The following is a 24,244-nucleotide window of genomic DNA, read 5'->3' as shown; positions in this document are numbered from 1 at the left end:
AGTTTTAGATAAATTACAGGCAAGAATATGGAAAACACTTTCTCATGTAGCTACTTATATTTTTACAGTTCGCCAGGCCTTTTTGTTGTGGTGTCCTTTGAAAAGGCATTCATAGCAGCAGCAAAGAATCCTGTGGCACCTTATAGATTAACAGACGTTTTGCAGCATGAGCTTTTGTGGGTGAATACCCACTTCGTCGGATGCAAGTAGTGGAAATTTCCAGGGGCAGGTATATATATGCAAGCAAGAAGCAAGCTAGAGATAACGAGGTTAGTTCAATCAGGGAGGATGAGGCCCTGTTCTAGCAGTTGAGGTGTGAAAACCAAGCAAGGAGAAACTGGTTCTGTAGTTGGCAAGCCATTCACAGTCTTTGTTTAATCCTGAGCTGATGGTGTCAAATTTGCAGATGAACTGAAGCTCAGCAGTTTCTCTTTGAAGTCTGGTCCTGAAGTTTTTTTGCTGCAGGATGGCCACCTTAAGATCTGCTATTATGTGGCCAGGGAGGTTGAAGTGTTCTACAGGTTTTTGTATATTGCCATTCCTAATATCTGATTTGTGTCCATTTATCCTTTTCCTTAGAGACTGTCCAGTTTGGCCAATGTACATAGCAGAGGGGCATTGCTGGCATATGATGGCGTATACTACATTGGTGGACGTGCAGGTGAATGAACCGGTGATGGTGTGGCTGATCTGGTTAGGCTGATCTGGTTATTCATAGCAGCAAAGATCATAGGAAAAATGTCCTCCTTCCTATGGCTATGCAAAGATGAAAGCAGAGTAGTACTGGCTGTGTCGTGGAGCCTGACTCCTGAAATGTCCTGACTGCTTGAAAAAGGTGGGGAAGGTGGGGAAGACATACTCTGTAGCACATCTTACTTCTACTAACAGTGTAATACCGTGTACACCTTGAAGTGCTTCCCACAGATTGCACTATGCATGCAGTTGAGCCAAAGTCCTGACTATGCCTCCAAGCTGGTATATCATAACCACAAGTGCTGTGACGTGCTAACAGGCATATAAGACAACTCCATTTCTAGCTCACAAAAAAGCACTAGGCAGTTATCTTGCTTTGCTGGTATGCTACAGGACAGGGATCGGCAACCTTTGGCACGCAGCTCGCCAGGATAAGCCCCCTGGCGGGCCGGGCCAGTTTGTTTACTTGCCGCGTCCTCAGGAAGTTGACTTATTTTCCTCCTACATTTGTTTAAGTTGCTTTCATGTTTTCCCTAACAGGGAGGTCTGTTTGTTGAGGGATGAGAGGCCATTATAGGTAGAAACTGAAAGAGGCAGTGCAAAATCATGCATGAAAGGCATCAGGGTATTTCTCACTCAGTCAACAATTCAGTTGTTTACACTACACTGTTGGTGTTACAGTTCTCCTGAGAGTAGGTTTGCAATGAAGATAGAATCCTTCAATAATTCATAGGCATAGACAGTATAATCAGAAGTAGTTAATCAATTTGCACAGAGCTGAAATTGTGCCTCTGTTCTAAACTATATACATACAGAGATTACATCACTGAACTACAGCCACCTCTGAAATGGACAATAGCAGGTAGTGCCCAACAAATAGAGAAGAGGGAATTTTGGCCTTCTACTCTTGCAAAATATTCTATATCATGAGGGTTTTAATGTCCACGTACAGGGAACAGGACCAGAGTTTTAGAGGTCTTGTTTAAAATAACCCTCAACACAGAAATCAATTAATCCACCGTGGCAGGCTGAAGGATGACTCTGCCAGCATTTACATTTTATCTAATCCTTTAGTTGATGGTGCTTGTTCACCATTTATAATTAAAATTTGTAATCTAGGAGTATTGCTGGATCTCCAGCTGCTTTGGGTGAGCACATAGCATCAGTGGCAAGAAAAGCTTTTCCCCCATCTATGTCTGCCCTGACATTATGACTACTTCTTTCTTCGCTACCAAAATCCATGTTTTTGTCACCTCAAGGTTAGACCATTGCAATGCACTCTGCCTGGAGCAACATCTAAAATCAAGGGACACTTGTGCAGCAAGTTGCAGCTTGTCTGGTAAACAGTGTACCTCACTGAGAATACATAACACCAATGCTCTAGGATTTGCATTGGCTGCTATTGATAAGTGGGTGGCGTTTAAGAGGTTGGGTTTTTGACCTATAGAGACCTTAATGGCCTAGGACCTGCCTATATGAGAGACCACCACTCCCTCTGTTCTCTGTTGTGGAGATGCTCAAGTAGGAGTTACCTCAGCATTCTTCCCTCAATTTTGTCATTCATTTCTTACCTTCATTCCAAAAAGCCCAGATTTGCTGACCGTCAGGACATGCTGCAAGGCCCATCTTTTCAGGCAGGCTTTTTGAGGTGGGGGAGTAGTAGGAGTGTCATGTTGTTGGTGTGTGTGATATGATGCTGTTTGACTTCATATTACTGATAGTTATTTGTTTTCAGTAAACTGCAAGTTTCATGATACTGAATCTTTAAAATTATGATTTGGGTCTGTAGAACTCCAGATATGCAATTTTGTCTTTGTTATAAATCTACTGTTATGGTCATGGCACACAGCGAAATTAGATAAAAATATGAAATACTCTTTATGGAAGGTTGCAATGTAACACTAGTTTATTACATAAAATGCAGAGCCTTAACACAGATGAAACAAAAAGAGAGAGAGAAAAAGAAGGCTGCTTCCTAAGGCAGGGAGGCACAACACAACCCACTTTGCTTGCTTTAAGCTGGCTCTTTGTAAATTTACTTTGATGACATGCTTCTTTCAGAGGCCCCTAGCCTACAAAGGGGACCAGGAATCTCCTTAGCATTTAAAGTAACTAATTTTTACACAAGCTTTCAGTGGATCACATCTACTAGCATAGTTTGTTGTTGTCGTTGTTTTTGTGTTTTTTATATTTTGCATATCTGGGAGGAAAACACAATAAGAGAAAATGAAAGTGTAAACATCAGGGCCAGGGGATTAGGATTGTGCATCTTGGAATCAACTCAGGAACATAACATTCTGAGCACCCTTTCTTCTATTGTGCAACTATCAACCCCTATTTATGAAATCCCACACTACCTTAGTAGTAGGTCACCCATATAAATAGTCCAGGAATACAGAATATTTGTAGGCTATTCTGCCTATACTGTTAATGGCATGCTTTATGCAGTTTGAGAAAGCATTTTCCACCTGCCGGTAGATTAGGTTTTGTTTATCATTTTTCAAAAAGACTTTCCCATTGTGAAACCTCATTTCTAACAGATTGCTCAGTCCTACAAGGTAAAGTGTGATACTACAGGAGCAGTCTCTGAAACAGAACAGGTTTCACAGCTTCCTCATTATCACAGTGCAGGGCCGCCCAGAGGGGGCAAGGGGGGCTGCCCCCCCGGCCTCAGGGCCCCCCAGAGAGGAGGGGGGCCCCCCTCCCTCTCTCTCCTGCTCCAGCGCTCAGCGCGCGAGCGAGCTCTGAGCCCCGCCCCGCCCGATCCCGCGGGTGGGGGGGCGGGGCTGGGGAGCCAGAGCGGCCCCCGCCCCCCGCCCGCGGCGGAGGGGGCGGGGCAGGGGCCTCCGCTCGCTCGGGCGTGGGCTCCCGGCCCCCCCTCCCCCACGCGGCGCCCCGCCGGGAGCCAGGCCCCGCCGGTGACGCGCGCGGCCGGGGGGGGGGGGGCGGGGCCGGCCGGGGGGCGCCGGGAGGGGCGGCGGGGCCGGGAGGGGGGGGGGCCGGCCGGCCGCCGGGCTGCGCCCGGGCGAGCGGGCGGGGCGGGGGGCGGGGGGGGGGGGGTGGGTGCGGGGGGGGGGGCGGCGGGGGGCGGGGGGGGCGGGGCCGGGCGGGTGGGGCCGGCCGCGGGGGCCGGGGCCGGGGGGCCCAGCGGGCCAGGGGGCGGCGGCCCGGGCCTGCCCCCGCGCCGCGCCTCGTCCTGCCGGGGCGGGTCGCGGGGGGCGCCGCGCGCCCCCCGGAACCGAATCCCCCGCCCGGGCCCCCCCTGCACAGTGCTGCTTGCTCTTTGCTAGTATTGTTACTTGTCAGCCTCTCCACTTTATATATATTTTCCCACAGGTTTTTTCCTAATTAGCTGATCTCAAACCTTGGTTTCAAAGGAATAGAACAGTACAAAGGGCTACTCCTGTTTTTCATGTTTGTTAACTGCATAGCAGAAGTCAGATTCATGGGCAGTAGATTTATTTTAAACTAGATGACTGGAGACTCTTAAGAGACAAACAATCAAGCTATGAAAAGAAATGAAAAATGGCCAGAGGAAAAGGCATCCATATGGTGACATTTGCTTCTTAGCCCAATGTCTTATTCAATTCTTTCTGAAGAGGTGTCTGGTATTGTACTTACAATTTGGGGTTTCTGTTCTGTCAAAATGGTCTTAATTTCATATTGCTTGTACGGTTCCCTGCAGAAACAAAATCTGTCCATGATCCAGATGTTCATTAGAAGACTCACTACATTACTGCTAGCAAGTTAGGAGAAAGTGACATATTTCTAGCACCAGTGATTTATAATGACATTAAATGAGGACCAAAGTGTATCAGAGACTTCTCTCTGCTTAATCATTCTCCCTTAATGATATGTGTAACAGCATCAGACACAAATCTCATTTTCATAGACTGTGAAAATCCAAGGATTAGGCCACCCCTTCATACTCATAAGGATTTTGCCTGGCAAAAGCACCTCCATTGATGTCAGCAGCTTTAAGGCATGTTAATTTAGACAAATGGTTACTGAACAGCTGTTCCCTTCAAGAATAAATTTTATGCTTTAGATCCTGATCCAGCATTCATTGAATTCGATACAACTACTTTGGGAGTTGGATAAAGCTCTGTCTTTCCCTAGTCTTACTGTGAATTACAGCTATATGTGTGATCAAATAAAAACCGTTTAACGTGCAATATAACATTCTTACACATTTAGACTATTTACTGCCATATGTATCATCTGCTTGAGCTAGTGCTGTAGCCAGACTCAAGTTTAGCTTTAGAAATCCCTTGCTGTAGGAGAACAAAGGAACCTCTTCTAAACTGTCTGACCCAGGTGTGAACTTATTTACTACTTTCCCCTGTGGCAGATATGAGTAAGGCTCAGATTTGATTAGTGTGCCTCCATATGAAAGTAATTACGCTTTTAGTCTTGTTCAGACTGGTTATTTTTAAAAATAGTTTCCTTGATTGGCATATTTGGTACTTTGAGAGAGAAGTATCTCCAGTCTATAGTTACTAGAAGGTTGAACAAGGGCCTGGGATAGGATTAAAATGAATATAATTTTAAGGATTATAAGTAGGGACCTTCCAAATTCACCGCCATGAAAATCTAGTCTTTTGTGTACTTTTACCCTATACAATACAGATTTCATGGAGAAGACCAGCGTTTCTTAAATTGGGGGTCCTGACCCAAAAGGGAGTTGTAGGGGGGGGAGGGGGCTGCAAGGTTATTTTAGGGGGGTTTCAGTATTGCCCCCCTTACTTCTGCGCTGCCTTCAGAGCTGGGCAGCTAGAGAGAGTGGCGGCTGTTAGCTGGGTGCCCAGGTCTGAAGGCAGAGCCCCGTCAGTAGCAGTACAGAAGTAAGGGTGGCAATAACATACCATGCCACCCTTACTTCTGCTCTGCTACCTTCAGAGCTGGGCGGCCAGGGTGTGGTGGCTGCTGACTGAGGGCCCTGCTCTGCAGGCAACAGCACAGAAGTAAGGGTGCAATACCATTGTGATGTTTCTCTCCATATTCTTTATGAAAATATCCTTATGATATAAATGACCTAACTGAGATATACTTTACGCAAGATGGCTCATGTGATATATCATTGAAAAGGTTATGATTTACTGAATGTGAATATCCAATTTGTATGCCTGTATAATTTCTGTACCTGAAGGTAGGAATATTAACTATGTATCTGTATTACAAATGTTACTTTGGGTGTCAACCCCAACCAGCCCTTCAGGTACAACAGTGGAAAAGCTGGACAGGGCTAACGGCCCATTAGCAAAGACAATGGACTATGAAAGGGCTTAGTCTTCCTGTGGACCCTGGAGACTATATATATATATATATATATATATATATATATAAACTAGTGTTCTGTCAGATTTCTTAGACATCAGTGACAGATCATCTTTTGGTCATTTTGGTTTTGGGGAGGGGGGTTTGTGTGTAACATTTGACATTCCTTTTTTCATGTAAGTATAAACTTTTAAAGATGAATGTAGATATTTATAAATTAGAGGAAATACATGAGGATTATTTCCAGCAGCAATATCTGTGACTCAGTAACCTTACTCAACACAAGTGTACTTTTCACATATTTTATTAGCAATGAATACACACATAAAATACATGATTCCACTTGGAAACTTGTTTCCATCCATTTAAGGAAAAGACTGCTTCCCTTTGTCCTTACTACAGAGCAGATTTTAGAGCTACATATTAAAATGTAAGAAATCTGTACAAGCTAACAAAATCAGATATTCTCTCCTCCATGCTCATGTTAATTGCCAACAATTTAGTGGCAAATAAGTATGCGAATGGAGGAGAAAATTGATGTCATATATTCTAGATATGTAAATTACAGACTTCACATTTTTATGCTGGGAAGCCACCAAAAATATTACTTCACTTGAAAAATACATTGTGCCTGATTTCTTCACTGCCTTGCACCTTTGTATAATCACTCATACCAGTGCAAAGTGAGTACAATGTGGTTGTAAAAATCAGAATAATACGCTGTGACTGGGTGGATGAGGCCCAGAGGCCCCCTGCTGGAGGCCTCAGGGTCCTGTCACACCCCTCCCAGGAAAGGAGCAGTGGAAGAGGTCCTCCAAGTGGGCTAGAGAGGCTGTAGTGGGAAGCAGCCAATCAGAGAGGCTGCAGGGAGCAGGCAATCAGGGCCCAGGAGGGCCATATAAAAAGGAGCTTCAGTGCCAGAGAAAGGCAGTTCCTTGCTGCAGCTAGTGGAGTTCAAATGGTGCTCCCGGCTGGCTAAAGGGAACTGCAGTATCATGGACAGCTCACTGCTGGTAGGGACCAGGGGAGCAAGGAAGAACTCCTGGCTGGCTGCTGGGCCTGAACTTAGAAGACCCCTGAGCTAAGGGTGAGGCATCGGTGAAGGCTGGGGCCAAGGGTGGCTCTAGGAATTTGGCCGCCCCAAGCACGCTGGTCCCACGGCTCCGGGGGACCTCTTGCAGACGTACCTGTGGGAGGTCCACCGGAGCCGCGGGACCAGCGGACCCTCCGCAGTCCTGCCTGCGGCAGGTCCACCTGCCCCACGGCTCCGGTGGACCTCCCGCAGGCATGACTGCAGGAGGTCCACCGGAGCTGCCTGCCGCCCTGCCGGCAAAATGCCACCCCAAGCGCGCGCTTGGCGCACTGGGGTCTGGAGCCAGACTGGCTGGGGCTGTGACGAAGTGGCCCAGGGAACTGAAAGCAGATGGTTAAAAGGACAGGGCGGTGTGTGGCTGGGAACTAGAATAGTGGGTGGGCCTGGATCCCCCCCTTAGGCCACTAGGTGAAGTGGCTTACAACTGGACAGCGATAAAACCCCAGAAGGAGATCTGAAAAGCTAAGAGGCCCAACAGGAGAGTTGGAGCCAGAGCCGATCAAGAGGGTGAAACCATTGCCTCCAGCGGGGAAGCCCTGGGGGTACGGCCCAATACCAGGGCTGGGACTATTTAAAAAAAAACTGTGAACACACCCAACCAGAAGGAGCGCCATGCTACTATATAGGGTTTGATACCCTTTTTACAGAGGTATAAATGACTACACAAGAGGTAACACAGTGAAGACCATTGAATCTCCTAAAAACACTTAAAAACATAAATATTACAGTTTGAGATAAAATGTTACATTGTTAATAATCACTGTTAATAATCACAGTTGAGGCACTTAGGGGAAAAAAGTTGTTCTTGGGTCATGTAAATGTTATTAGCGGTAATAAAGTTCTCTTAAATACTGCTTTGTGCTCCTTTGAAGTGGACAAAGTGGAATATAAGCCATAAAGACATCATTAAAAAGGAATTTTATGTAAACAAAGCATACATACTGTAGAAAAGCAAGACAAATAGCTCCATACGTTATAAACCCTTACCTTGAATTATAGAATACAGTAGTCCTAGGTTCAAAGCAAGTACTAGCGTATCTGATAGAAAAATGTGTGCTTAAAAGTGTTTTGCACACTTTGTGCATGTCAGTTTGCATTATTGCATTAAGTTCAAGATATTTTCCAGATTTATTTTCATCTGTCACGATGTAACAAAATACAGTACTAGTAAGGCAAATATTAAAATAGGAATAGAAATAACAAGCTCAGTTATCCATTGTCAAGAGATCCTTAGGGCACAAGCCTGAAACCAAAGTTACAGCGTCCACTCCAATTTCTCCAGTTTTGCCCTTCCCACGTTCTGATTCAAAAATGATCTGATATAAGAAAGGAAAAGCATTAATTATGAGGAGGTAGCAAATGTGAACATTTATCCACTATTAAAGAGGAAACAAAGTTATTTAACTAGTTTGAGATGATGTATCCACTAAAAGTTGTATTTTTGTCACTATCTAGGAAGATTTACCCACTTAAATCCTTGATCTTTTTATAACTCTGATAATATCTGAACTAGAGCAAGATTGATTGTCCTCTATGTTAATCTACAATCCCAAATTGATTATCATAATGGAATTTACTATTGTTGTAGTACAAACAAAATGCTGTCTCTCTCAAAAAACTAAGAATACATTATAATAAAGTAACAAATATATAAGTTGCTGATATGTGATGTTTGTGTGTATTCCTTTCTTTGCGGACATTACAATTGTGAGTTTGCCCTCTATTTGTGTGTTTGGTTATTGAGTGAAATATTTATTTTAGATATTGCTTTGTGCTTATCTACAGGGTATTTAAGCCCAGATTCTCAAAGGTATTTTAGGCTCCTAACTTCTACTAAAATAGTTCCATTGAAATCAATTGAAATTAAAAGCCTAAATACCTTTCAGGATCTGGGTCTTAATATTTTAGGTCCTGATAGTGCAAAAGGGCCTTAAAGTGGCCAGGGATGAAATGTCCTCATTAAAGCCCTTTACACTTCCAAAGCTGTGTAAAGGGACCGTGACCTAAATGAGAATCTGACCATAAAGTGTCAAGAGAAAACCTTAATTATACCTGTTGCAATTCTTGGAGTAGGTTCTGGCCCGTGCCTGGCAAAGCAGCTGGAAAGCTGGCTTAATTGGTTACCTCTGGATTCTTTTTTTTTTTTTTTTTAAATAAGGGAATCCCAAGGTAGTGAGGGCTGGAAAAATAACTTTACACCACCCATCTCCTGTCCATATTGGGACTGGCGAGTATTCCAATGATCCACAGCTGCCAGAATAGCCCCTTGGAGATATGGGGTTTGGGCTGATCTATCTAATTCCCAGGACCATCCCATTTCCTCACCAGCCCCAGGAACTAGGAGCTGCAAAGGAGGGATAAACTCACCTTTAAAGTCACATCCCTTCCAGTCTGGCACAGAACACCGCTTATATGGTCAGAGAATCTGGCCCCTAGTGTATTTGTGTCTCATGGAGGAAGCAAGTCTGTGTGTATGCAATATCAGGAGTGGAGGCACCACCACATGTATCGTGAACTTAACTAAAGGAGACAAAACTAGTAAGCATGTCAACACACACTGGATACAGGCTGTGGACTAACACTGAGGATTGCATCTGCATTAGATAGCTTCCCCACTCTCTCCCTGATTAAAGGGCATTAATGCAAACATCCAAAACCCAGGGTATCTGATGATGAGGGTCATTCTGCACACCCCATCAAATTATCAGGAAATGTTGCAAGCCAGACTGAGAGCTCTAATCCTTCACCACCTATGCCATAGTTCAATCTTTAAAAACAGTTGTGATGGAAGTAACAAATCAGTCTCTCAGTGCACATATTTATACCTTTTTTTTTGCACTGAGACATAAATCAGAGGCTCCAACTAGTTATGATAATTAAAGATCTGATGGAATTTTCACAAAATGATAAGGTTCTTATGCTTAACATCCTGAGCAACTCAGGTAATTAAATTCTCTCTAGTTAAATTGCCCATGAAGATGAAGTTTCAAGAGAATATTATTCTTTCTTTTGTCTCCTAGAAATTATTTGGTTGTGTTGCTAGCATAGAATGGCTCCCATTTTCTAACTTGGAGGTGGCTTTTATAGTTGGTAATTGGTATACCTACAAAACGGTCTATAGGATGCTTAAAAATCAGTGAGGATGAAATGCAAGCTATTGTGTTAGTTATTGTAATTGGTTTCTGTCTTTACTTACATTCTTAGTAGTCTCCACTCCCTGAAGCATTTCTATTTTTCCAGTCTTCCACCTTTCATCTTTTCCTCTGCTCTGCTCCCAGGCAGGAGCACTTCTGTGGCTGCCCAGGAATACTCTGAGTTTCCCCACCCTGTCTCCAGCAAGGCGATAACTGAAAATCAAACAGTAGTTCCTCTTCGGCTTGAGGTCAGTCAGAAGAAGTTTCAAACGGCCAACATTCTTTTTGTGCCCCACAAAGGCTGGAACTGCCATATAATATCCATCACCTTGTGAGGGGAAGAAACAGACATCTTTATATGTTTTGTTGCATTTTGTGAAATATTTTTCTTAGTAAATTGAATAACAGTTTGCCAAGACAATAATAAGTACAAGTTTCATCACTTAAATAACTAAAATCTAGCCTACAAAAAACAGCATCAAATATACTAAGTAGGGAACAATCCTGCACTGCTAGAAGGATGGATTAGATAGCTTAATCTTTTGTCTATACTTACACCAATTCTTTGAACAAACTTGCATTTTGTTTTCTTATATGTTTCAAGGGAAGTAAAGACTCAGCACAGCAGTTAATCTCTCTCTGTATTGTAAATAGTCTGAAACATCCAAAATTTGTTTTGAGTGACTCTGCATATTCTCCTTCTTAACATTATTGATTATATTTATTATGGTAATATCTAGGATCAAACAACATTGGAATTTGATTGTGCTAGCCACTGTACGAACAGAGTAATTAACAGTCCCTGTCCCAAAATGCTTACAATCTAAATAGATGAGACAGACAAAAAATAGGGAAAATGGATTGAACACAGGAGCAAAGCAAACAGAGTGATTGATTGGGAGCAAACATCATATTAGTTCCATTGTTTTGGGATGAGGTGTTCCTGGGAGGGAGTTAGCTAGATGGAAAGGCACAGGAAGGGAGAAGGGACATAGAAGGGAAACAGGGTGAGGGGGAAAGAGGAAGAGAAGGAAGGACGAGGATATGAAGGCCAAGTGGAGAAAGGCTGAGGTGAGGAGACTGTAAGGGGGAGCACAGGAGATAGCTGGACCAAATGGCCAATCAGTACAAGGAAGAGAATGTCCAGAGTGAAAATTGTGGTGTGTGACAGGGAATTAAACCCCCCACAGATGGCTTGGGTCAACTGACTCGGGTTCACCAGGCTTGGGCTGAAAGGCTATAAAACTGCCATGTAGACATTTGGGCTCTGGCTGGAGCCTGAGCTCAGGGACCTGTGAGGGGAGAGGGTCCCAGAGCCTGGGTTCCAGCCTGAGCCCAAACAGCTACGTACCAATTTTACAGCCCCCAGCCTGAGTGCCCAAGTCATCTGACCCAAGTCAGTTATGGCTGTGGCATGGGTCTTTTATTTCAGGGTAAACATAGCGAGTGGCCTATCCTGCCCGTTTAAGAGCCAAGAGGCCCTGGGGCTAGCCAGCCATGCATAATTAGACTTATCCTGCCTCACCTGAGCTGGGTGTAGGGCTTAAAAAGGGAGGAAGCCGAGCAGGCAGGGACTGGCTGTGGTGGTGAACAGTTGAGCTTGGTTGTGGCTGAAGAGCCAAGCCACAGGACAAGAACTAATTCCTGTGGTGGGCCCCAGAACAAGGGGACAGGATCCCAGGGAGGCAGTCCTGGGGCCAGTGTTCAGAAGGAACAGAGAGCTGAAGAGGAGTCCAAAAGGGATGAGAGGCTCAAGCCTAGAGAGCGGTGAAAGATGTTGGGTAATGTTTAATCTTGTTTGTAGTTTTGGAGTTCTACTGAGGGGCTGTGGGACAAGCCCTGGGACCTACTGCTCTGCAAAAGGAGAGTGAAATTCTGTTTGATTTGGAAGGACTTTGTTGCCAGACCAGGGGAGCCAGGCAAAGGGACTTTGAAGAAGCCAGCTGAGAGAAGCCAGTTACAGCTGCACTTGGATACCCTAGAAGACGACTGACCTGGCCAAAGGGCTGGGTCACAGAAGCCCCAGACAGAGAAAGGCCATTGCAAGAGAGAATCATAGACTTTAAGGTCAGAAGGGACCATTATGACCATCTAGTCTGAACTCCTGCACAACGCAGAATCTCACCCACCCACTCCTCTTTCAAACCCCTAACCTATGTCTGAGCTATTGAAGTTCTCAAATCGTGGTTTAAAGACTTCAAGTTGCAGAGAATCCTCCAGCAAATGACCCGTGCCCCACGCTGAAGAGGAAGGTGAAAAACCCCCAGGGCCTCTGCCAATCTGCCCTGGAGGAAAATTCCTTCCCGACCTCAAATATGGCGATCAGCTAAACCCTGAGCATGTGGGCAAGACTCACCAGCCAGACGCCCAGGAAAGAATTTTCTGTAGTAACTCAGATCCCACCCCATCTAACATCCCATCACAGGCAACTGGGCATATTTCTCGCTAATAGTCAAAGATCAATTAATTGCCAAAATTAGGCTATCCCATCATACCATCCCCCCATAAACTTATCAAGCTTAGTCTTGAAGCCAGATATGTCTCTTGCCCCCACTGCTCCCCTTGGAAGGCTGTTCCAGAACTTCCACCAAGCCCAGCAGCACCATAATCTAGCCACATGCACTGGCAAGCACGACCTTTCTGTGTACGTGGGGCTTGCTCTGGGGCAGGACCCTATAACATGGAGCAACAGGACATCAACAGTGTGAGCTGGTCCCTGTTGCGATACCTTCTGCAATATTTTTTTGTATCACAACAAGAATATATCTAACCACTTTAGGTAATGTCTTCAGCCATGCTTTTTGTTATCTGAATACAAGAACAATAATCACATGTAGCACTCACGGAATGTTTTGTCATGTATTACCAGGGTCTGGAATAATATTTGTTATATGTTATATGGTTTTGAATAGTACCCTACCATCACCTCTCTGTCAGGAGTGGAATACTCTTACTCTTGGCTCTCTTAACTTATAGTGTTTGGCAATTCTGAACTGTTACCACAGTCACTTGTCTTCAATAAACGTGACTATAAACTTGAAATTAAGGGGAGATGTGTGGTTCCATTCCCTAGCTGTCTGTGGAAAGTCTCAACTGACATCTCTAATACTGTACAGATTGTCTTTTAGACCTTGTCTCTCTTACTACTTTACTTTAAATTCAGTTGTGCTGAAATAGGTTGTGGAGTATCCATTGTCCCAAAATAGATTAAAACAACTTCCCACCCATCCAAAAAACCCTCCTCTTTCTATTTTTTTTTTAAATTTTTTTGCATTTTTCCCCACCAAACCTAAAACACTGATTGGAATTCCAACACCTAATTACATCCAGTTTCTTATTTTTGGACTAGAAACTCATAGGCGTCAACTCCATGGGTGCTCCGGGGCTGGAGCACCAATGGGAAAAAAATAGTGGGTGCTCAGCACCTACCAGCCACCTCCTGATCAGCTGTTTGGTGGGCCTCACTGAGCAGCTCCTCCCCTTTCTCCCCCGTGCCTCCTTTCTGCCGCCAGTCAGCTCTTAGGCAGTGGGCGGGAGGCACAGGAGCAGGGGGTGCTGAGGGAAAGGAGCTGGGAGGGGTGCAGTGAGGGCAAAAAGAGGCAGAACAAAGGTGGGGCCTTGTGGGAAAATACAGAATGGGGGTGGGGACTTGGGGCAAAGCAGGGATGGAGCACACCTGGGGAAAGCTGAAAGTTGGTGCATATGTAGAAACTATAAAATTAAATCTTAGCAACAGTATGTATTTTAAATACCATTATCTCGATCGGCAGGATTCCAGTTAAAGTCATCATCAGTATCTTGTTTCCAGTTACAAATCCCTTGACTGAAGCTGCAATCAACTGAAAAATTTGAAAAACATCATTTGAGGAAAAAGAGAAAAAAGGCAATACCCTTTATTATGATGTGACTCTGTTATGAAGTTATGTTTGAATAGCTAATAATAAAATTATCCCAAATCTGCGTTCAAATAGTATGGACCTGGATTAAACCCCATAAAGGTATAGCATTTAGAATTAATGTAGCAATTCGTACCTTAATTCTTAATATCATCTGCAGTGATTAGTAACTGCAAGAGTCTCCCACCTGCACATGATTTCATGCTGTTTTTTGTTCACTGCTGGTTTCCTGGTGCAGTTTAAAGTGTTAGTTTTGAGCTAGAAAGCCTTGCATGACCTGGGACCTGCCATTTTGAGAAACTACCTCTCTCGTTATAGGATACTGCTGCAGTTTTGATCAGCTCTTTCCATTTAAAAGAGAGCCATGACATCCTCTGTGAGGGGCCCTTAAGTTTGTAACTCTCTCCCCACGCAACACTTGGTTTGAAATAGCATTAATCTATTGACTTGTAGGGCATACCAAAAAGACCATATTGTTTGTCACACAACATAGACTTTCTAATTCTGTATTTGTAATTTGTACAAATTAGAAGAAATGAAATAATTACTGTACTGTACAATGCAGTATACAAGCACAATGGGCCAGATTCAGAATAGTGTATCAGCCATTCCTCTGAGTTTCCTAACTTTTGAGGCTTTAAATTAAACCATTCCAGTTCTTTTAATGTACTTTATTATGGGGCTGAGAGCGAGGATTCAGAAGGCATTATCTCTGGTTCTTATCATTAATGTAAATGCCCATTTTCACATGATTACAGCTTTCTGGAAAAAAATATTATCCTTTGGGCTGAAATGTCTCATGCTTGTTCTCAGACAAAAAGTAGGGTAGGTTTTTGTTTGTTATTTTTAAGATTTGGTAAAATGTCACTGGGTCATTTTTTACTCAAATCCTACCCTTGAAAGAGACTCAAACTTCAGCTAGCCCCAAATTCTCATCCCGCTGCCCAGCCCAAGTAACTGCGTTGAGTGCTCAATAGCTCCACAGGAGACCTTTCCTCCAGCTACGCAGCAAGACCTGTGGCAGCACTTAGTATGTAGTTGCCCCCCTGCAGCCCCTCTAGCCCACCACATGGGTTTGAGCTTTCTCCACACCTCTCAGCATCAGGCCCTTAAATATCTTCAACTTCCTGATGTCCCCAGTGTGCCCACATCATGTTTGTAATTGATAGTTGCAGGGTCGGCTCCAGTGTTTTTGCCTCCTCAAGCGGCCAAAAAAAAAAAAAAAAAATAGCAAAAAAAAAGCTGCGATCGGCGGCAGCTCTACCGCCGCCATTTCATTCTTCGGCAGCAATTCAGCGGCAGGTCCTTCCCTCCGAGAGGGACTGAGGGACCCCGCTGCCGAAGAGCTGTACGTGCTGCCCCTTTCCCTTGGCCAGCCCAAGCACCTGCTTGCTGTGCTGGTGCCTGGAGCCAGCTCTGGATAGTTGGTTTCACCTTCCTCAAGAGCGCTGAACAGGTGAAAATCAGGTGGTCAAATCAACCATGATCAGTTTATGACACATACAGAGTGGGTCCTGTTGACCCTAGGTCCCTCCCATCTTTTTTTATGTTCTGCCTACTGCAAAGTTGCAGTGCCATGCATTATAATTCCCAGCCACTACCAGTGTTCTCTGCAGCCACAAGCTTGGTTTGAAACAGGAGAGGTAGGGGGGGGAAAAGGGTGCCACGAAAACAAACACTGCAGAAGAAAATCAGTACTGTAGCAAAGAATAATAATTTACCTTCCTGTTCTGGTTTTGATACTGGAACTTTTCTCTGTGCCAGGACAGGACCAAAGGCAGCTGCTTCTTTAACCTTAGGAACTAATAAAAAAAACCAAAACTTGTCAGTGCCAAATAATTTACAGAGAGCAGAGAATTAAACTGTTTCAGCATATTAATTGCCATCATATAGGTTTCATGATGTAATATGTTTACCAGCAACACTACAAACCCACACATCTAGCCACCAGTTAAGTACCAACTTTAAACTTTAAAAAAACAACAAGCTTTTAATATTGTCCAAGCTATCAAATGAAATGTGCCTAAACTGCTAACTACCACCACCTTATATTTTACCCTGGAGCCAAAGAGTAACAGAGTCAAGTATCCGTGAACATGCTATTTTTTGACATCATGATCAAACCCCTCTTGCCACAACGCTTAGCCCTGTGATTAAAGCACATAAGCTGTGGGATACAGCAAAGTCAATGACATCATGATTTGACAGCAAATTAAAAACAGTAGCCACAGAAAACTCAAGATGTTAAAAATTTCACCAAAGCCATAAAACATTGTAGGCTCAGTGTGCTTTGAATGTACAGCCCTGCATTAGGTCAGTGGCAAGTGCTCTGCCAGAGTAGGAGCTCTAGGAGGCATTGTATCTACAGAGGCACCACCTGTTAGAAGGTACAGTGCGTGCTCCCCTCCAAATCTGACCGGCTCTGCTGGCTAGTGCAGAGGGAATGGACGGCCATAACCCTGCCGTCTTTGTGATGTCTGGAATCAATGAGCAGGTTTACTGCAGCATTGGAGATAGGCGATGTGTTCTCTGTTATCCATATCAATGTTGTTCCATACACTGTCCAACAGGGGGTGCTCAAACAAGTCCCAGTGCTTTCCTCAGCATCAGACCAAGAGATGGAGCCAAACTCCCTTCAACCTGCATGCTCTACACCTCTCTGGGGAACTGGAAAACTGAGATTGTTTTCAACCGATTGTCAGCCTGATGTACCATAAGTATTTTTGACAATTTGAGATACAGTCTGTAGTTGTTTTGCACTATTTTAAGTGATTACTAGAAGAGGAGCAGTGCTATTGTAGAAGACAGGTGGCATGGAGCTCTCTACACAGAAACAGTACAACTACTCACAAATGACATGATAGAGAATTCAGCTTCCAGTGATGGAGGATATAATGATGCATATATGATAACATTAAGAGCTTGAATGTACCACTTTAAGGGGGAAAAAACCTTGAATTATTGCTTATTAACAGTGTTGGCTGGACAGTTCTCTAGGCAGGAGTCCATTAGTCATCCACAGAACACATGCAGCGTAGTGAAGAGAATTTCAGGTTTCCTTCACGCTGCCAGATAACAGGAGGTACAGAAATTATAAAATCGCTTATCCATGCCTCAGGATTATATTGACAGGTTTCAGAGTAGCAGCCGTGTTAGTCTGTATCCGCAAAAAGAACAGAAGTACTTGTGGCACCTTAGAGACTAACAAATTTATTTCAGCCCACGAAAGCTTATGCTGAAATAAATCTGTTAGTCTCTAAGGTGCCACAAGTACTCCTGTTCTTTTAGCAGGATTATATTGTTCACCTACATTGTAATGTTTTAAAAACTATTTCTTTCCCATGCATAAACATGACATATAGTTTAGATCTAAATTTGATCCAAGTATGTATCACTAATCTAGAGCCTGTTTCACCAAAACACTTAAGCATGTACTTGAGTCCCACCTGCTTAAATGAATGGAGCCCCTAATGCCTTAACTATCTTCTGAATCTCTTTCTTACTGCCAAAGTGACAAAAAGATTTTCCTGTACCTAAGGGTATGGCTACACTTGCAGCTGTACAGCGCTGGGAGTTAAAGCTGTCTTCATACAGCTGTGTAGGGAAAGCGCTGCAGTGTGGCCACACTGACAGCTACCAGCGCACTGTTGTGGCCACATTTGCAGCGGTGTTGGGAGTGGTGCATTATGGGCAGCTATCCCAGCGTTCAAGTGGCTGTAACTTGCTTTTCAAAAGAGGGGTGTGGGGTGGGGTGTGACAGGGAGCATGGGGGAGACAGAGAGAGTGGATTTTTGGAGCCGACACTGTGTCAGCTCCCTGCCTTGCAAGTTCCGACCCCTTCCCCCACCCCTCTCTCATTCACTAAATGCAAATAGCCTTCTTTGTTTCTTTCCTCACAGACCAGATAAGCAGCTGCTCTGAAACGGACCCTCCCCCCCTCTTGCCTGCCGTGCTGCTTCTCTCCTCAACCAAACACTAGCTGTGGACATTCCAAAGGGATCCCCCTGCCTGCCTCATTCACAGCAAACAGGAGCTGTGTTTGTTTTTTAGATAAGCAGCTCCGGGAGCCCCGAGTTCACAACAAAACAAACAGAGGCATCACAACAAAACAAACAGAGTTATCTGTACTTAAAAGCATTATAGGAAGGTTCCAGAGGTCAGTTACAGTGTAGTAAGATTAATCACTGTTTACACTGGCACCCCAGTGCTGCTGCACCAGCGCTGTTCTCTTTATTCCTCTCGTCGAGGTGGAGTACATGCAGCGCTGTAGCCAGGGAGATACAGCGCTGTATGTGCCTTGCCAGTGTGGATGGGGAGTAAGTTACAGCGCTGTAAAGCCACCACCAGCGCTGTAACTCTGAAGTGTAGCCAAGGCCTAAGTCTGCTTGAGGTTTGTGACAGCTGTTACTAAAAGAACTAATCCCACAATCCTGTGCCCCCATCAGAAAACACACACACATACAAATAGGCCCTAAAGGCAGTTATAGAGGTGCTGAACTGAGCAGAGAATAGAGACTTTTGAAATGCTATGTGAACTTTGATGGATTGATTTGATATATTTATTTATTTATTTCAGTTTCTTTACTTAGGAACAAGTACATAGAGACTGGGTTTAAGGCCTGCAAAAACATTATACTGTCATTCCACATATCTGGGCCCACCATTAGCAAAAGGAGCTGAGACTCTAAGAACGCTTGCCAAACTGAAAAAGCAACTTCAGTATGACCTGTTCTGGGAAGAGCAAAATGATTTTACTAAAGACAGGAGCTACCAGAATGATTTGTTTATTGAATTACAGTACGCCTTCACTTGGGAGACATACATGCAAGTGTATGCAAAGTGTGCTGCAAATGCTCCAAGTGAAGAACTGTGTAAATACAGTATAACAAGAAGGCAAACTTTGTCTCGAGTCTATTTTTTGTTTTCAGTGTCAAGTGTTACACTCAGGCTCTCATTCTCCAATTATCAGGTGCCTTCAGGGAATTACAAAAAAGTTTGTGATCTTCAGACATATTAGAGCATGTAAAAAGGAGAAGGACAAAAAGCTGCTTGCAAAATTTTTATACAAATACAAAAGTTCTGCTAACTTACACGGCTATGGTTATGTCAGGAGAATTTATCCTCTAGCCTGTCAGGGTAGGTAGCTATCTCTGGAACCAGAAGAGAAACTGTCATGTTCTGCATATGCCCAAATAAAGGCATATTCTTTCTGAAGTGCCCAGCATGGCCATTGCTTTTCAGAGTCTTTGCAGAGCTCAGGTTAGGTGTTCAATGTTGTTATCGTCCATGACATTTTTTTAAATGCAGCACCAATCTTGAGTAAGGCCCCTGTTCTAACAGGGCACCATGGCATTTCACAGATGACAGTATTAGTACATGAAGGACTCAGAGTTAAGGAAAACTGTGATTTCTGCACAGTGGAACAAACAATCAGCACCACCAAGACTTAGGCTAGCTAGAGAATTCTATTTGATCAAAAATAGTAGGAATGACATAATGCAACACTGGAACAACCCTGGAAAACTGCATTCACGGAAACACATTTTTAGCAACTGTTTCAGATAGTGAGGAAACAGTGCAGCCAAAAAAGGGAGATCAAACATTCTGCCATTATAAAAAGGCTTGTACAAAGTGCCACCAAGGGAATTTAGGAATACTGTATGTGGTCAAGCAAATATCAAAAGTCCATCTGAAGAAAATGCCGGGGTTCAGTGCTTAGTGGCAGTGTTGCATATTATAGTGCAAAAGATGTAGGTTTGAGAGCCATCTCGTAAGCCATTCCTTGAGGCAGTGGATTTCTGAGTAGCTGTGTCAGTGGAGGTGACAGGGTGGCCCTCTAGAGAGATGGTGATCACGCTAGCTCACTTTGAGCACATCCTTCAATCCTATTCCAGCAGCGCCTTGGCACGAACCTTAGAGGAGCTTAGCTAGACACTGAAGCGTTAATGATCTAAAGATGACAAAAGCAGTGGGGAATTTTCAGGACCCCATCTGGAAAAGCAAAGGTTGGACCAAGCTACAGCATGAAAAAGCCAAAAATAAAAATAAAAAAATAAAAAGATAAAATAAGAGAGTTCACTAGAATGTGATATGGAATCGGTGGAACAGTATTTTATAGAATGCTGTACGGAAACAGTACAACAGTACAGACAAGCGAGTCATTACAGAGCAAAAGGCACTCATCCAAAACAAAGAGAAGTTTTCCTTTACCTGCACTTGGTTTCACCTCTTTTCATAAGCAACTACTGTACATAAACTTATTTGTAGTACATTTTGTACTCACAGAAGTGTCATTTTGTTTTAAAAATAGGGTTTGGTTGATAATGTGACGGTAGTTCTCTATTTTTCCTCCAGTAATGCATATGTTATCCTTAAAGTTTTAGCCTCCACCCGCCTCTGCACACACACTTAAATATGATTATATTTCTTATATCTCATCTATGGTATCACAATGACCTCTTAATGAGGCAGCCAGCCTGGGAGAACAACTGCACAGCAGAACAGAAGCATTGCCATTTATTTAAAGGAACTGTAGTTTATTTTATTATTATTAATAGTAATATCATAAAACATAGGAGCCCCAGTAATGGACCAGGACCCCATTGTACAAGGCTCTGTACAAACACAGAACAAAAAGATGGTCTCTGCCTCAAGGGTTTTTCCTGGCTGTTACAGCTGTTTGTGCCTTTTTCAGGGAATGGTGAATGCATTCTGAACAGGTAAGCAAATCAGTAGTTGATCGTGTCTCAGTGTTGGGGTTAATTATAAAATGAACATACAAAACTTTCATCTTGTGAAGCAAATAAATATGTATATTGGTTTTAATTACACACATTTCTAAATAGTCTGACACTATAATACAGGGACCTCTTACAAAATAGTACCTTCACCTAATGTCTTATGTTTGGGTCATATAACAGCCTCAGAAAACACAGTCATTGGCACTATTTTTCTTGACATTTTCTCCATGAAGCATTTTAAACAGTAAAAAGCCTTGCAAAAATAAAATAATAAAATTAAGTTCAGCTGCCTAAATCTACAAAGTTGCCCAGAAAATGTTTTAGAAACTCTAGAAAACCTTGAAGAACTGCATACATATTGTATCACTATGTAAAAGAAATATACTCCATCTAGAGTTACCAACTGTCTAATCGCACAAACCCAAACACCCTTGTCCCACCCCCTTCCCTGCCTCTTCAAGGCCATGCCCCTGCCCAGCCCCTTCTCCGAGGCCCTGCCTCCACTCACTCCATCCCTCCTCCCGACCCTCACTCACTTTCACTAGGCTGGGGCAGGGTGCAGGAGGGCTCGCAGGCTCTGGGCTGGGACCGAGGGGTTTGAAGTGTGGGAGGGGGCTCTGGGCTGAGCCTGGGGCAGGGGGTTAGGGTACAGGAGGAGGTGAGGGGTGTGGGCTCTGGGAGGGAGTTTGGATGCAGGAGGGGGCTCAGGGCTGGAGCAGGGGGTTGGGATACAGGCTCCAGCCAGGTGGCGCTTACCTTGGGCAGCTCCTGGAAGTGACCAGCATGTCCAGCTCCTAAGTGGAGGGGCCAGGCAGCTCTGCGCACTGCCCCTGCCTGCAGGCACTGCCCCTGCAGCTCCCATTGACTGAGGTTCCTGGCCAATGGGAGCTGCGGCACCAGCGCTTGAGGCAGAGGCAGCGTGTAGAGATCTGATGGCCGCCCCTGTGCCTAGGAGTCAGAGGGATGTGCCCGTCGCTATGGGAGCTGCATGGAGCCAGGGCAAATAGGGAGTCTGCCTTAGCCCTGCTGCGCTGCCGACCGGACTTTTAGCGGCCTATTAAAATCTCCCGGATTGGTTTCAAGTAACCACCGGGAGATCGATTCCGATTCTGGGAGACTCCCGGCCAATCTGGGATGGTTGGCAACGCTACTTCCATCTCTGCTGGCACCATCACTGTCCATCTCCCAGATGGCTTCATTTGCCAGATGGCCGACATTATGAGGCTTTTATCTAGTTGTGGAGTGCACTTGTAATGGGTCAGTTATCAAAGAAGAATAAAACTAGCGGCAAACAACCTGCTTAGCTGAGATGCTTCACTTGTGATTCAGAACATAATAATGTAGAATCTGTGAGAGAAGACTATTGTTTTCAATATTGTGAAATAAGAAAAAGGAAACCAAAACCTTCTTAACTTTTGGTGCAAGCAAGTTAAGAGATCCTGTCATTTTCACAGTATGCTAGGCCATTTTGTGATTATGTTTTAAACACTATATTTCCATAAACTGATGCAGTTAATGTAGATCATGAGATTCAGCACACATTAATGGCACCGCTCTCTATACCTTATTCAGCATAGAGGATGGACAGTGCTCCTTTAATGGACTGCTGTTTAAAATTCTGTTTTCCCCTCATTGCGTGGCCCATGCTGTATCTTCAGCACAGTATCCAAATCCTGCTCTGAAGGATTTCAGGTCTCAGAAAATGAGGGACAATCAATCAGTGACGAGTTTATTTTAAGTGATTTACCTAGCATCACATAGGAACTCTGAAACAGAGGCAGGGATAGAACTCAATTCTTCTGGGTAGCATTCAGCTCCCTTACCTATCAGTCCATCCTTTCTCTTCCTACAGTCCCCTGCCTCAGCTGCTACACACCTTCCAACATCTTCAACAAATGAAGCAAGGACCCTTCAGACAACAGTCTCTCTACGGATTCATCCCCAGAGCAGGTCTATCTTGTGCATATTGTGGCATTTCACTTTTGTGTGCTTGACTTTACAAATTTTAAATTATACACCTACAACAATATTAAAAGACCATTTTAAAGGGTGGCAATCAAGGTTGATAGGCCCTACGTTTGTTGTAACTGGCCTGGGTCATTCTTAATCATTTCAATCTCCATATGGTATTTCTGTTGTATTTCTCTGCTGCTCCTTACAGCTATATTACACAACTGATCCATTATGCATAAGTGATCTACTATACCTTCATGTAAACCAGTGGTTCTCAAACTTATTTGATGCACCCCCTTCTTTGTGTCTGTAGTAGTTTATGCCCCTCCCCTTCACCACCCAAGTACATATACCGATTTAAAAAAAAAATCAACATGCAACTTTCACTAAATACTAAAAACAGTAAGGCATTGATTCAAACAAAGCCAATGATCCATTGTGATAAGAGCACTCCTCTCCCCTTTCCCCTGAGTGCCTCCTGACCCCACGAAACATCTGATTTGCGGCAGGCGGTAAGTGCTGAGAGGAAGGGGGAGGCACTGATTGGTGGGGCCCGCCGGCAGGCAGGAGGCGCTGGGGGGGAGGTTCTGGTAGGGGTGCTTCCGGTGGCTGTCGCTCGCCTCCTCACCACCCCCTGCCCGCCACTCTCCTCATTGCCATCCGTCTGCCTGCCGATTGCCTCCCCATTCACCTCCTCACTCTACTTGCCTGCCTGCCTCACCTCCCTGCCCCCCAAAGCGCGGGCTGCCCCGATTCGCTATACACAAGGGACAGATCTGCCTACATTGTTTGGGGGCAGTGGAGTAGGGCTTTTGTGAATTCTGATTCTGAGCTTTAGACACCTGAAGAGGCAGTTAAGTGCCTAAATTCTTTTGTGAATCTAACTCTTAGGCTCCTAAGTCCCATTAACTTTCACTGAGACTTATGTTCCCAAGTCCCTTAGGCCCTATTGAAAATTTAACCTTATTCTGTAAGATTTTTGATTGTTTATTTGAGGAACTTACTCACTGGCGTTCCCAAATTAAATGGAATTCTGTCTTAAAGGGATGCAGAAAAAAACCTGAATAATCTATGTACCAGTTAATGGCACAGGAACACCAAGTAATCTCAGGAAATGACATTCCATCACAATGGCTTTGGCAGTGGAATGACACTGGTGAAAAGCTGGAGTAATGTAGTAGTGAATCAGGCTCAATAATCCTATATTTGATGTATAATATATTATTTTAAAAATATATATGCAGACTTTTTCAATTTGATCTTTTATTTAAGCAGAATACCATTTTTAGGTTTGACTTCAGCTTAGTCTGTTAGTATTTTCACACTGAGATCAAATAGATTGTGGCTTTGACTGTGTATTTTGTACGGTAGATAGAGGAAACACTTATGTTAAATACACACTGGGAGTTAAACCAAGAACAAACATATGAGCAAAGTATGACCAGAAATATGAGAAAA

At 44.0% G+C, this 24,244-nt stretch overlaps 1 protein-coding gene across 4 annotated transcripts in view; it reads right to left on the bottom strand.

Annotated features, from left to right (window-relative positions):
• Positions 1-7,289: 7,289 nt before the first annotated feature.
• Positions 7,290-24,244, bottom strand: part of EGFL6 (EGF like domain multiple 6) — a 65,802-nt gene continuing 48,847 nt past the window's right edge. For all 4 annotated transcript variants that reach the window (XM_039520383.1, XM_039520382.1, XM_039520380.1 and 1 more), the window contains 4 exons: positions 15,815-15,895; positions 13,950-14,036; positions 10,260-10,525; positions 7,290-8,379 (listed from right to left, as the gene is read on the bottom strand). In XM_039520383.1, the coding sequence (XP_039376317.1) occupies positions 8,269-8,379; positions 10,260-10,525; positions 13,950-14,036; positions 15,815-15,895 (545 nt within the window). In that variant the 3' untranslated portion in view covers positions 7,290-8,268. The remainder of the gene's footprint in view (positions 8,380-10,259; positions 10,526-13,949; positions 14,037-15,814; positions 15,896-24,244) is intronic.

This window comes from Mauremys reevesii, linkage group 1 (genome assembly GCF_016161935.1).
Source record: "Mauremys reevesii isolate NIE-2019 linkage group 1, ASM1616193v1, whole genome shotgun sequence".
Taxonomy (NCBI): Eukaryota; Metazoa; Chordata; order Testudines; family Geoemydidae; genus Mauremys; species Mauremys reevesii.
The sequence above is the reverse complement of the archived record's forward strand: the minus strand, read 5'-3'. Positions and strand labels throughout refer to the sequence as shown.